The following is a 14,649-nucleotide window of genomic DNA, read 5'->3' as shown; positions in this document are numbered from 1 at the left end:
ATAGTGCACACATTTAAATTGCTTTATTTAATAAGTTTTGACTTGTGATCTGAAAAAAACTATCCCCATTCGCAGGATCATTAACATACCGAATGTTTTCTAAGGGTTTTCTGTGTGAAATGGAAGCCTTCAAATTATGTACATAACTTTTTATTTTATATATGAGACACTAAATTCAATACCTGGTTGCAAGTATTTAACAAACTAGAAAAAAAAAAACCTTGACCAATTTTAAAGCATGAATCTTTCTTTTCACACAGTTTACCTGAATTAGCCTGAATTACTACTATTTCCCTCAGTCAGTATTGAATGTGACTTTTCACTGTGTAACTCAGAGCACAGAAATAAATATCTCACAATATTTTCCCTTTGATAATATGGGGAGATTTTTCCTTATAAAGTTATTCCATATTAAAATTCACAGAACAGATTATTCCTAAGATTCAATTCCTTGAAAAAAAATAGACACATGAAAGGAGATGTGACATGAAGTTACCTGTTAAGAGGGAAGCTAAGACTTCAGCATATCTATAACTTACCTTGTCCATGAGCACAGAGAGCCCACACGGTGAGAAAGACACTGAGCAGCAACAGCATGTTGGGTTTTCCCAGTGGTCTAGAGATGCCAATGTACCAGCAAGCTGTTTGCGCGTTGCCTATGCTTCCCTAGTAGTGAGTGAGTACGACTCTGAATAAGTGCTTCTTGGTGAAGCTCAGTAATGCAGATCAATTGATAAATCTCAAAGTTCACAGACCTTTGCAAAATCCCTTCATTTTTTTTTTGTAATTTCACAACCATTCATTGAGTTAATTATTTAATGTGTGCTTATACAACTTTTATTGGGGATTGTGCTAGACTGACAAAAAGAGTGCTAAAAATGAATTTTTAATATCAAACATTACTTTTTAAAAGTGGGGCCATCATCAATGAACTCAAGGCCTTAAGTATAAGCAGTATCAATCAAGCTATTTGTTTATTTTTCTTTTTCAATTTTTGATTTAGTGAGAAAGGATGAGAGAAAGAGAATGCTGAGAACACCCTGAACTACCCCACCATCCAGTAAGCCCCTCTGGCGTTGTCCATGCTGCTCTCAGATAGTGTAGGGATTCACCCAGGGCCTCACACATGAGATGACCTCTGTGCAGGCCCCTTTATCATTTCTTGATTATATATGGGACTGTTTTCAATCAGCTGAATCATATGTGTATAACTCTGAGTTCATGTCACTGTATATCCCTCTACTGCCTTACCCACATCCATTAATTACAAAGTCAGGAAAACCACTGGGTCAATTTCAGCAACTGGAGAACATTAACATGGGACACAACTTGCCTCCCATTTGACCCGTGAAGAGATCTCTTAACATTCTTCATCCCCAATGTCCTTGTCACTAACAGTTCAATCCTGTTCTTTCTAACTCCATGACTCTCCAGTTAAAACATTTGTCAAGGTCTGTGATATGGTGTTCCCGGGCTTATCTGGACATGACCACCTCTAAACACAGCAAGCAGCTAGGCATTCTCAGAGAACTGATCTCCAGGCTGCTTTCCCTTTACTGCTGTTCTTCTGGATTGAATCACAGAGGCTTACAATGCTGCAGCTTTGCCCTCTCAGGCACCTCCTCATAGATATGTAGGAGAGAAATACCCAGATCAGATGACAGGTTCACCTTTAATATTTCTTGACACTTTCAGTCTATTTCCTATGGGATCTGGACCAATTTGCATTCCATTCAACAGTGTTGGAGGGTTCCTATCTCACCACATCCTTGCCAGCTCTCCTTGTCTCTGTCCTTCCCATGTCTGACCTTCTCAGAGGCGGGAGCTGGTAACTCTTTGTTGCCTTGATTTGCGTTTCTCTGATAATCAGTGAGGTTTAAGCATTTTTCCATATGCTTATGGGTCATCTGAATATCTTCTTTGGGCAGAGTTCACTTCAGGTCTTCTTCCTTTCTATTTAAGGGGTAGATATTGTTGCTGTTGTTGCTGTGTTTTGTGATTTCTTTTTATGTGTGCTGTAGTCCTTCTTTCATTCTGATTATGGCATGTAAAAACCTTCTAGTCTATGTCTGTTTTAGTGATGGTTCGCTTGGCTATGCAGGAGCTTTTCAGTTTTGCCTAGTCCCGTTGGCTTGTTCTGCTATTCTGTGAAGAGGCTTCAGAAGCAGACTTTGTATGTCGTCTGGTCATCTTTTCTCTGTTTATTTTATGGCCCTCTATCTGACATGCAAGTTTGATCCATATTGAGTTGACTTTTACACACAGTGAGTTAAATAGATTTCTGTTGATCAATATGCCACTTTTGATTTGATACAGTTACAATAAAGTCTACTGTGGGCGACAGCATAATGGTTAGGCGAACAGACTCATGCCTAAGGCTCTTAGGTCCCAGGTTCAGTTCCCCACACCACCATAAGGCAGAGCTGAGGAGTGCTCTGGTAAAAAGAATAACAAGTAAATAAGAAGAAATAACAAGAAGAGTAAAGTATTACCTTAAAAATGTTACCATAGTTACTTATATCTTTATATTCTTTCAGTGTGCTAGTGCCTTTGGAGTAATTTACATTGTTTGTAGTCAAATTATTTTATCTAATTATGATGTTTGATATTTGTGCACATTAAATATTTCTGGTGCTTGATTGGACCTAAAACTTTCATCTCAGCAAAATCATGAAGTTTGTTAGGTGAGTTTATACCAAAAAGTTCTTTGTACTTCCCATCATGTACTGTCTTTTTTATATATATACCTGTATTGCCATTATAATTTAAAAATATGTGTTTCCCCTACAAAAAATGAATCTCCCTCTTCCTTATGAGAAAGAACAGCATGACTAGAATGCCTTTTTTGTTACTTTTGTCTGTGCAGGAGTCTTCCTTGTGCATTATTTATGTTGCTACTTAAAGAAACTCCCCTGTAGGGGGCAGATAGTGGTGCAGCTGGTTGAGTGCCTATGTCATAATGGGAAAGGACCCAGGTTTGAGCCCCTGGTCCCACCCTGAAGGAGGAAGCTTTGTGAGTGGTAAAGCAGTGTTGCTGGTGTCTCTGTCTCTCTCCATATCACCCCTTTCCCTCTCAATTTCTGGCTGTCTCTATCCATTAAATAAAGATAATTTTTTTAAAAAACTTTAAAAACTTTCCAATATAGACCTGAATAACACAGTATCCATGAAAGTGATAGTATGAATTCTTCTTGTAACTAAAATAAATCCCAGTAATGCAATTCTGTTCATCAGTGTGTAATGGAGTATCCAAAGCACATTAGAGGTTTAATTTACAATAACATGGAAATAAACCTATTTGACTTTGCAAGAAGAGACTTCAGAATGAGTCAGATGATCATCATGCTGAAAGTGAAGGAGAAGGGAGTTAAAGGAGACCCGGGGCCCAGTGTGCTGGGCTGGGAAGCATGTTGATTCTGAGTGTTTGGGGTCATGACAAATGACAAACACATTCTTATCATTTTCTCTCAAATAGTGACTTAGAAATACTCAGCATTTATAGAGAAGTTTAAGAGAATGAGGGATTTAATCGAAACCCGAAAGGAACAATTGACAATAGATTTCTTTTTTAAAACAAATATTTATTTTATTATTATTTATTTATTTCCTTTTGTTGTCCTTGTTGTTTTATTGTTGTCATCATTATTGGATAGGACAGAGATAAGTGGAGAGAGGAGGGGGAAGACATACAGGGGGAGAGAAAGATAGACACCTGCAGACCTGCTTCACCACTTGTGTGCAACTCCCCTGTAGGTGGGGAGCCAGGGCTCGAACCAGGATCCTTACTAGGGTCTTTGTGCTTTGCGCCACGTGTGCTTAACCCGCTGTGCTACAGCACGACTCCACGACAATTGATTTCTAACCATTAACACTTTACAGAACGACTCCACGACAATTGATTTCTAACCATTGACACTTTACAAATAGGACACATGGAATTTAAATTTGCCAGCTTTTAATTACATTTGGAAATGTAGTGATTACATAATCCTCAAAACTTTTAACCTATATTACAATTTGTGAATAAATTGTGTTACATAAGACTTGACACATAGGCTGAGAAATGTTGGATAAGTTTGAAAATCCTGTATAAATGTTCATGCTTCAGACTGACGACTTCATTTTAACCACTGCTTTATCCACAAGTGGGATATGCTATTCTACCTTCTACACACTTGGTTCGAAGAGGTTCTGGTGATATCCATCTGTACCTGTATTTACATGAAAACTCAACAGGCTCCCCTGATTGAGTGTAGAATTTGTTCCTATCTATCCATCTAAGTTGTATGTTATGTTTATTCATGATGTCTTCTGATATCACACATGGCTCTAGAAAGAAAAAGAACATAAAGTGTTGTACAGATACTTTCAGAGAATTTTAGACTTTCAAGAAGACTCTCTTCTTCATTGTTTAAATAATTCATTCTCTAAACTTTCCATTCCAACATATCACAACTCCATCATGTACATATCACTAACAATAACTTGAAAAATTTCTTTACATGATGGAATTGCGATGTTTTGGGATGGAATTGAAAATATTAAAACACTTACCTAAGCATCTTGGTGGCTTTGACCATTCTCCATTAGAGCATCTTACAGTTGCCCTGCCCTCAAGTTTATATAAGTTCTGGCATTGGTACTCCACTGTGGATCCTGGGGCATATGTTGGTAATAGAGATGAAGTAATGTCTCCGTTGTCAATAGGTAGAGGAATCCCACAGTTTCCTTTCGAATCTAAAAGGATTTGATTTGATTTATTGGCATTTAATATTTACTACCTTTGCAGAGGGTAGATAGCATAATGCTTATACAAACAGACTCTCATGCCTTAAGCTCCAAAGTCCCAGGTTCAATCCCCCGCACCACCATAAGCCAGAGCTGAACAGTGCTCTGTTAAAAAAATATATATACTACCTTTATGAGAAAAAAGTAGAGATTTTTATATTAATATTAAACAAATACAAATGTAGCCCAATATATAATGTAAACTATTGTGACTTCAAGCTGAGCATAGTAGTACCAGGTTCATGCTTGGCACCACCATACTTGGCATCCGAGCACTGCTCTGATTTTCTCCCTCAGGTTTGTTTTGAACCACTCTGATGATAAGAAAGAAATTAGAATGAATGCTCACAAAAACACCATGTTTTTTCAGATGTTAGACATAAGCCATTGAAATGTTTTAGCCAAGTAAAGGTGCATATTTTAGCCCCCTCTTTACATGAAATCATGTGTGCAGCAGTGAGCACATGGCTGGTTTGCATTATTTTACTGAGAGAGCCTGCTTTTCTTCTTCTTTTTTAGTATTAACACCATTCCCAACCCCAAAGATCTTTTCTGTAGTAAATGTAAGCTAGACTGTGGGATAGCTAAGATAAATAAAATTTCTTGGTTTTACATCTAAAATATTGCTGTGCCTACTGGTCTGTAGTCATTTTTATTTTTTCATTGTTTCTGCAATAGAAATGGAACATCACTTCTTTTAGTAAAGAAAATTCAAAGAACTAAACATTTTTTAACTGGAAAATTCTTATGAGATTTGTGCCAAGATGACATCCTCATCATCCTAGCTCCTACTGAGAACTGAAGAAAAAAAATTTTTAATCTAAAATTCATCTAGGTAGAATCATGAGAACCCATCTAGTAAGTGGATTCACATTGTAGTGAGGTTCTCTTTTGTGAGCCAGAAATCACTGTCAACACTTTTCAAATGCTGGAAAAAAAACTTCTATTTCAGTTGAGTCTCTGACATTGTATATATGAGAGTGGTGTCCTGCCTGCTCTCCACACAGTCTATTTTGTGCAATTAATAAAAACCTTTAAAAATAAAATTTCTATTAGACATAATAAGAATAAGAGGGTGGAAAGATTTTACTATATCTTTCACCCAAAGATACCAAATTATATAATTTCTTATGATGTTGAGTGTATACAGGGGACAAGTTAAGGTATTTATGTTTAAAATGTAGTGAGGCTAGATGGTAGCATGAATCCTACCGGACTTTCCTGGACAGACAACCCCACCAATGTGTCCTGTAGCTCTGCTTCCCCAGAGCAGCCCTTACCCACTAGGGAAAGAGAGAGAATGGCTGGGAGTATGGATCGACCTGTCAACACCCATGTTCAGTGGGGAAACAATTACAGAAGCCAGACCTTCCACCTTCTGCATCCCACAGTGACCTTGGGTCCATACTCCCAGAGGGTTAAGCAATAGGAAAGCTATCGGGGAGGGGATGGGATAAGGAGTTCTGGTGGTGGGAACTGTGTGAAATTATACCCCTCTTATCTTATGGTTTAGTCAATGTTTCCTTTTTATAAATAAAAAATTATATTTAAAAAATGTGGGGAGGCTAAATGGAGGAAAAAGGAAACAAGATTTCCATGTCTCTCTTGAAGTGGTAAAATGTCAACACAGGGGAATGTAGCCACATGTCTCTCTCTTAATACCATCAGTATCTACTAAGGAAACTATGCAGAGAAAATTTGCAGCCATACAGATGCCTCCCTTTAAAATGATTCAAAACTCATAGGGACAGAAAGAGAAGGGAACAGAAATGAAAACCAGAGGAAACGTACACAAAAAGCCAGTGATAAAGTGGCAGAAACTGCTCCTAACAACAATAATTAATTTAAATGTAGATGATTTATATACAACCAGTATAAAAATTTGAAAATGGAAAGGAGCGGGTTAAGCATGTGGCAAAAAGCTCAAGGACCAGCGTAAGGATCCCAGTTTGAGCCCCCCAGCTCCCCACCTGCAGGGGAGTCACTTCACAAGTGGTGAAGCAGGTCTGCAGATAATCTATCTTTCTCTTCCAGTCTTCCCATCCCCTCTCAAGATTTCTCTCTGTCCTATCCAACAACAATGACATCAATAACAACAACAATAAAACAATAAGGGCAATAAAAGGGAATAAATAAAAAAATATTTTTAAAAATAAATTTTAAAAAAGAATGTAAAAAGAAGGTTGATCGGCATTGTTTTAGCTAGCAAAAAAAAAAAAGGGTTTCTCTGGATATTTTTCTATACTAAAAAATATAACTTATTTATAGCCAAATGATTTATACTCCATCAAAAAGCATAATAAAGAGTTGATTTGGCATAAGGATTTGGTTATTTTCATCCGATTTGTGAATCACAATTTGAGTCTCCCGGAAAAATTAACACAAGTATGTCCTTAGAAAGTATTTCAAGAATTAGGAGTTAGGTGGTAACACACCTGGTTGAATGCACATGTTACAGCACCAAGGACCCTGGTTCAAGTCTCCAGGTGTCACATGCAAAGGGAAGCTTCATGAATGGTGAAGTAGTGCTGCTGGGTTTTCTCTCTCTCTCTCTCTCTCTCTCTTTCTCTCTCTCTCTCGCTCTCTATTTTCCCTTTTCCCTCTCAGTTTCTCTCTATCTAGAACAAGTAGACTCCATTTTTAACAAAAAAATAAAATATTTCTCAAGAGTTGACAATCTTTGAAGAACATGTTAAAAAGAAACTATAATTAAAAGATTCAAACAGATGATGTGGAGAAATAATTTTTTAAAACTGTGGAGAAATAAACATACCCTTCAGTGATTTATTCTGTAAATGTAAAGAGATACTACAATGATAGTTGTAGTTCCTCAGTGAGAACCAAGGATGTATAATGTATACAGTAAGTTATTGTAATCCAAAGTGGACTTAGAATCCTTTGGTAGTGGTTAAAGCAATTTAAAGGTGCCACTCCCCATACTCTCTGATTCAAGAGATCTGAATCAGACTGTGAATGTGAATTTACATGTTAATTTCCAAGTTGTTGCTGCTGCTATTAATTGCAAGTAACACACAATGAACTACCGGGGTATAAGGTTATCATTGAGTACACAATTCCATCCTGTTGTATTAAAGAATACACCTTCCAGCTAAGGAAGTTCAGTGTGCCTTTTTCTTTATTCCACCCCCTTTCCTAGCCATCTCCTTCCTGACTTGCCACTTCCGGTTTTATTCCATAAAGCCCACTTCTGTTCCTGGTTTCACTCTCTACTCTTCTCTCTTTTCTCTCCAGCTTGCTTCCCGACCTGTAGAAGGGCTGGCCTGCAGAGCGAGATGAGGCCATTGAGGTTTGATGCCAGGTGGCTTAACCCACTGTGATCACACCCTACTCTGGAGCGGCCCCCTGTGAAAAAAGAATTGTATTACCATGCCACCAAGAGTTCCTGGATCCTCTATCCTGCCCACAATGCTAGCCAGGCAGGAAAATAAAATTTGAAAGTCAGATGATTGTTTTAATTGTATGAAAGATCAAAGGGCACTTCCAATAAAAAAGGAGAAAAGGGAGAAGGAGGAGTATGAGGAGGAGAAAGAATCCTTTAAATAGTCTTCACTAGATAACCACATACATTAAAAATATATGGTAATTAAATGTGGGTTACAGGAACACTGATAAAAATTTTATAAAAGAAATATTTAAAATAATATAGAATAGAGAATTTGTGCGTATTTTTCCAGTATTATACTAGATTAGGTATCCAACACCTACACACACACACACACACACACACACACACATACATATATATATTCAACATGAATTAAAAATAGACATGAAAAGCAAGTCATTAGGATTTTTTAAAAATTATTTTGAATTATTTTCTAATATTTATTTATTCCCTTTTGTTGCCCTTGTTTTATTGTTGTAGTTATTATAGTTGTTATTGCTGTCGTTGTTGTTGATAGGACAGAGAGAAATGGAGAGAGGAAGGGAAGAAAGAGGGAGAGAGAAAGACACCTGCAGACCTGCTACATGCTTCACCAATTGTGAAGGGACTCCCCTGCAGGTGGGGAGTCAGGGGCTCAAACCGGGATCCTTATGCTGGTCCCTGCTGCTTTTGTGCCATGTGCGCTTAATACACTGTGCTACCGCCAGACTCCCAATACTAGGATTTTTAGAAGAAACTATACAGTGTATTGTATATGTCCATGGGGAAGATAAATATACCACTCCCCACATGTACAGGGGTATGTTTCATGGCAGTGAAGCAGGCCTGCAGGTGTTTCTATACCTCTCTTCCTATCTAGCCCTCCTCTCTGAATTTCTCGCTGTCCTTTACAATAAAATAGAAAGGGGGAGAAGGAAAAATAGTCACCAGGATTGGTGGGTTTATAATGTTGGCACTGAGCCCCAGGATAAACCTGGTGACAAAAATAGAAAAAAAGAAAGAAAGAAAGCAGGGAAGGAAGGAAGGTTGCTGTTAACATCACTATGTTTGTGAAGGTGACAGCACAAACTCCCATTGTGACATCCTGATGATGCCACTTCTCATCTTAGACATTTTCTTTTTCCTTGTATAATGTCTACTATTAAGCACAGGCTGGGGAGATAACGCAGTCTGTTTGAGTACAGAGATCGCTACCTGGCATCTCAGAGGCCACAGGTTGAATCCTTAGTGCTGTCTTGTGTCAGCATCTTGTCCTAACATCTGTCCTTTCTCATAAGTAATTAACAATTTTTAAAGTGGATTTAAGGTATATCTACATCATAGCCACACACTCTGCAGTTGCCCAAAATTGGGAGAATCCAGATGTTCAATGACACATGAGTGGCTAAATAGTAGTGTAGGGGGTCAGGCGGTGGCGCATTGGCTTAAGAGCACGTTTCTTCCTTGTGCAAGAAACTGAGATAAGAGGACCTTGGTTCAAGCCCCCGGCTCCCCACCTGCAGCAGGGTCACAAGCTTCACAAGCTGTGAAGCAGGTCTGCAGGTTTCTTTCTCCCTCTTTACCTTCCCCTCCTCTCTTAAGTTCTCTCTGTCCTGTGCAAATAAATCAGAAAAAAATGGCCTAAGGAGCAGTAGATTCATAGTGTAGGCACTGAGCTCCAGCAAAAAAAGATAAAAAATAAAAGTAGTATATTTATATGGTGAAATACTACTCAGTGGTTAAAAATGATGAAGTCATCTTTTTATCATCTTGGTTGGAAGTTGAAAACATCATGTCAAGTGAGATAAGCTAAAAGGAGGACAACTATTTAATAATCTGAATTATAAGTGGGACTTAATAAATAGGGACAGGGAAGGAGAACACAAAGAGAGACCAGGTCTGGACATGGTGTATTGCATCAAAGCAAAGGACTATGTGGAAGGAAGAGGAGAAAGAATGAATGCATAAAGAAATGATCTTCATGTGGCAGTGACTGCACTGTAAACATTAGCCCCCTCAATAAAAGGGAATAGAAGCGTAAGTGTGTCATCCACTTTTCTGTGTACTTATAAAGAAATCTGTGTACCCAGTCATCCATACATGAAAACCTAAATGAGTGTATTGGCAAAGCAAGAAGCTAATATAAACTCTTTGCAACAGATAATATAGATGAGTCCTAGGACGTCAGAAACATGCTAGGATCCCAGACCACGTTACTTACTGACAGGGAGGCATTTGGCAGGAGGAACCCAGTCGTTTTCCGTACACGTTAGTATACTCTGACCATTTTCGAGACTGTAACCAGATTGGCAGGTAACTCTTGCAGTTTCCCCTTGATAGTATTTTCTTTTCCATTGTTGAATTTGTCCATGTGCCAAGTAATCAAGAATACATTTTCCTAAAGATCATACAAAAGATAAATGAGTGGTCCGGGAGGTGGTGCAGTGGCTAAGACACTGGACTCTCAAGCTTGAGGTCCTGAGTTCAGTTCTCGACAGCACATGTACCAGAGTGATGTCTGGTTCTTTCTCTCTCTCTCCTATCTTTCTCATTAATAAATAAATAACATGTTTTTTAAAAAATGAATGAAATTGAAAAATAAACATATGTGGTTAATGTAATGATCTATTTTTTTCCCAATATTATGCAAAAAAAAGCTAAAACTTGACCAAATGATTAAAAAGACAAATCAACACTTGGTGTTATTTATTTAGCTTTAGCTTTACAAGTATGTTAACCGGTGTGTCCGTTCTTACCCCTATTTTCATTCTCATGTAATTTTTATGAAACCTCCCCATAAAGTAAATACTGATTTGTTTTCCTTTGTTCATACAACTCATCTCTTGGCCTTGTTTTTGTCACTCAAGACTTAGTTGTACTCACATTTAAAAATTTTTTTATTATTCTGTTTTTAATTTTATTTTCATTATCTTTATTTATTTATTGGATAGACACAGCCAGAAATTGAGAGGGACATGGGGGAGAGAGAGAGAGAGAGAGAGGGAGAGAGAGAGAAACACACACCTGTAGCACTACTTCACTTGTGAAGCTTTCCGCATGCATGACTTGGGGGCTTGAACCTGAATCCTTGTGTGCTGTAGCATGTGCACTACCACCTGGCCCCAGTGCTCACATTTTTTTCCTCTACATTTTGAAAGATTCACACATAGGTTTCAAGACACTTGCTTACTTCGGCAGAGTAATTTTGGCTTCCATCCTTCTCTTGTGCAAGAAATTTGGCCCCAATAAGTTTCCGTAGGAGGTTCAAAATTTTCATCACAGTAATAGTAATAAGATTTTCCTATTGGTGCTGGGAAGTATGGTCTATAATAGCCTTCTTCATATAGACGTCCATGTTTTATTTCTGGAAAGTCACAAGGTTTCACTGGCAATAAAAAGAAAAGAAAAAAGAAACACAGGATCAGCTAGATATTGCTTGTTTGTTAAATTACACTCTTGGGCTGGGTGGTGGCACCTGGTTGAGCTCACCTTCCAATGTTCCCACCTTCAGAGGAAAAGCTTTGCAAGTGGTGAAGCAGTGGTCTCTCATGCTATTGCCCCCTTCCCTCTTCTGGCTGTCTCTATCCAATAAATAAATAAAGATTTAAAAAATTCTATTCTTACTAGCATAACTTCACTCATTGATTTGGGTTTCTGCAACAATAACAGTTATAAAGGTCAGGTTACTGTGGTAAGTGGGTTCCTGCTAGTGAACATAAACTTTGTCTTCTGTCATATATGATATAAAGACTTGTATAAACAATCTCCAGGGATGTCGACTGTGCATAAGCATTTAATGACTTCTCCACTTGCACATGCACTGCAGCCCTGTTCAGTAAAGGGGACATGATGGATGAGAGACGACAGTGTGGATTTTACCACTCAACTTATCTGCCTTCTACGGCATTCTTTTCCATTCATATAAAAATTCAGAGCCCTTCATTTTGTACTTAGACCAGTGCAGTGAAGAGAGATAGCAGGATTCGTTAAATTAATAATAAATTAGTTATTTTTTTTCTATTTATTGGAACAATGTACAAAATGTAAAGAAATATGAAATTTTCCATGATCACATTTGAGATCTACCAGAAAAATATCATTTTTTACATTTTTATTTACTTTATCTTATAGGACAGAGAGATGTTCAGAGGAGAAAAGGAGATAGAGAGGAATGGAGAAAGAGAAGCCCCTGCCCCACTGTTTTTCCACTTATGAAGCTTCTTCTTGTAGATGAGGACTGGGGACCTGAACCCGGATCCTTGAGCATTATAAAGTACTCACTCTGCCAAGTTCACCACCACCCGGCTCCCAAAATATCTTTTTTTTTTTTTACCATATAAATGTTCAGCTCTGGCTTATTGTGGGGTGGGGGATTGAAACTGGTACTTGAGAGCCTCAGGCATGAAAGTCTCTTTCATAACCATTATGCTATATCCCTACCCCCAAAATATCATTCTTGTACAAGCCTTGAACCAATCACTGAAGTGAGTTTTCCTTTATTTAAGCCAAGATATATATTTTCCTCAATTTATGGGTGGACGGGTTGGGTATAGGGTTACAGTACACTTGTTGGCACATGGGTACAATCTCTCATCTCCCATGTGATGTCTGCAAAACACTCTCACCTCAATCTCACCTGAATCTTAAGGCCTTTTCAGCTGTGAAAAATAGTTCTAGTTTTTTTTTGTTCTTGTTTTTTTTTTGCCTCCAGGGTTATTGCTGGGGCTCAGTAGCTGCACTACAAATCCACTGCTTCTGGAGGCATTTACCCATTTTATTGCCATTGTTGTTGCACTAGTTGTTGTTACTGTTGCCATTGCTGTTGTTGTTGGATAGGACAGAGAGAAATCAAGATAGAAGGGGAAGACAGAAAGGGGGAGAGAAAGATAGACACCTGTAGGCTTGTTTCACCATTTGTGAAGCAACTCCCCTGCAGGGGACTCCAACCAGAATCCATATGCTAGTCTTTGTGCTTTGTGCCATGTGCACTAAACATGCTGTTCTATGGCCCAGCCCTCTTGAAAAATCTTTTATCTACAAGATTTTCATTTAGAGACATTTAAAACAGAATATATTTTCATGAACGTAAAACATCACTGTTCAATGTGCTAAATTATTGCTATGGAAACTATTTATTTAATCAACTTTTTCCAGTGAATTCATAAGTGTAAACTAAAGTGTTTTATCATCTCGGTAGAAATTAAGGTCATCTACTTTTTCTTGAAATAAATATTTCTTTCTCCCTGCAGTTAATTTCATGGAACTGTGAATATGATTGTGAAGTCAAAGACTTTTAGCAGTCTTATTAAGTAAGATACAATTATAAAGTGCACACATTTGAATTGTTTTATTTAATAAGTTTTGGCTTTTGAGCTGAAAAAACTATGCCCTTATGAAGGATTATTAACCTACACAATGTTTTCTAAGGGTTTGCTGTGTGAAAAGGAAGCCTTCAAGATATGTAAATAACGTTTTTCTGTATATGAGACCCTAAATTCAATCCCTGGTTGACATATTTAACGAACTAGGGAAAAAAAAACCTGAACCATTTTAAAGCAACAATCTTTCTTTTCACAACAGTTTACCTGAATTTGCGTCAGTGACTACTATTTCCCTTCAGTCAGTATTGAATGTGACTTTTCACTGTGTAACTCAGAGCACAGAAATAAATATTTCACAATACTTTCCCTTAGATAAATATGAGGTAATTTTTCTTATAAAGTTATTCCATATTAAAATTCATAGCACAGAAGATTCCTAAGATTCAATTCCTTGAAAAAAAATTGACGCATTAAAGAAAGGAGATGTGACATGAAGTTACATGTTAAGAGGGAAGCTAAGATTTCAGTATATCTATAACTTACCTTGTCCATGAGCACAGAGAGCCCACACGGTGAGAAAGACACTGAGCAGCAACAGCATGTTGGGTTTTCCCAGTGATCTAGAGATGCCAATGTGCCAGCAAGCTGTTTGCGCGTTGCCTATGCTTCCCTAGCAGTGAGTGAGTATGACTCCGAATTTAGGTGCTGCTGGGTAAAGCCAGTAATGCTGATCAATTGGTAAATCTCAAAGTCCACAAAGCTTTGCAAAAACCCTTAATTTTGTTTTTGTATTTTCACAACCATTCATTGAGTTAATTATTTAAAGTGTGCTTATACAACTTTTATTGGGGATTGTGCTAGACTGACAAAAAGAGTGCTAAAAATGAATTTTTAATATCAAACATTACTTTTTAAAAGTGGGGCAATCATCAATGGACTCAGGGCCTTAAGTATAAGCAGTATCAATCAAGCTACCTCTTGTGTTTATTTTTTTTTCAATTTTTGATTTAGTGAGAAAGGATGAGAGAAAGAGAATGCTGAGAACACCCTGAACTACCCCACCATCCAGTAAGCCCCTCTGGCATTGTCCATGGTGCTCTCAGATAGTGTAGGGACTCACCCAGGGCCTCACACATGAGATGACCTCTGTGCAGG

At 37.8% G+C, this 14,649-nt stretch overlaps 2 protein-coding genes across 2 annotated transcripts in view; both read right to left on the bottom strand.

The window, feature by feature from the left end:
* Positions 1–677, bottom strand: part of CFHR5 (complement factor H related 5) — a 52,937-nt gene extending 52,260 nt beyond the window's left edge. The window contains exon 1 of the mRNA XM_060178498.1: positions 540–677. Within this exon, the coding sequence (XP_060034481.1) occupies positions 540–597 (58 nt within the window). The 5' untranslated portion in view covers positions 598–677. The remainder of the gene's footprint in view (positions 1–539) is intronic.
* A 3,458-nt stretch (positions 678–4,135) lies between these two features.
* On the bottom strand, positions 4,136–14,095 carry LOC107522118 (complement factor H-related protein 2-like). The gene is made up of 5 exons (XM_016184921.2): positions 14,038–14,095; positions 11,364–11,558; positions 10,395–10,571; positions 4,555–4,737; positions 4,136–4,329 (listed from the first exon to the last, which is right to left on the bottom strand). Exons 1-5 carry the CDS (start codon positions 14,093–14,095, stop codon positions 4,136–4,138), a joined length of 807 nt encoding a protein of 268 aa, XP_016040407.2.
* Between the last annotated feature and the right edge of the window lie 554 nt (positions 14,096–14,649).

Source organism: Erinaceus europaeus, chromosome 19 (genome assembly GCF_950295315.1).
Source record: "Erinaceus europaeus chromosome 19, mEriEur2.1, whole genome shotgun sequence".
NCBI lineage: Eukaryota > Metazoa > Chordata > Mammalia > Eulipotyphla > Erinaceidae > Erinaceus > Erinaceus europaeus.
Note: the sequence above shows the minus strand (reverse complement) of the source record. Positions and strands in the feature narration are given on the sequence as shown.

Bases quoted from the DNA above. Each gene is read 5' to 3' on its own strand.
- LOC107522118 (XM_016184921.2), bottom strand. From the start codon at position 14,095: ATGCTGTTGCTGCTCAGTGTCTTTCTCACCGTGTGGGCTCTCTGTGCT. The intron at 10,572-11,363 runs GTAAGCAAGTGT...TATGATCTTTAG, and splicing joins GCCAAAATTACTCTGCCGAA to GAAAATGTATTCTTGATTAC. The intron at 4,738-10,394 runs GTAAGTAACGTG...AAATCCTTTTAG, and splicing joins TGCCAAATGCCTCCCTGTCA to ATTCGAAAGGAAACTGTGGG.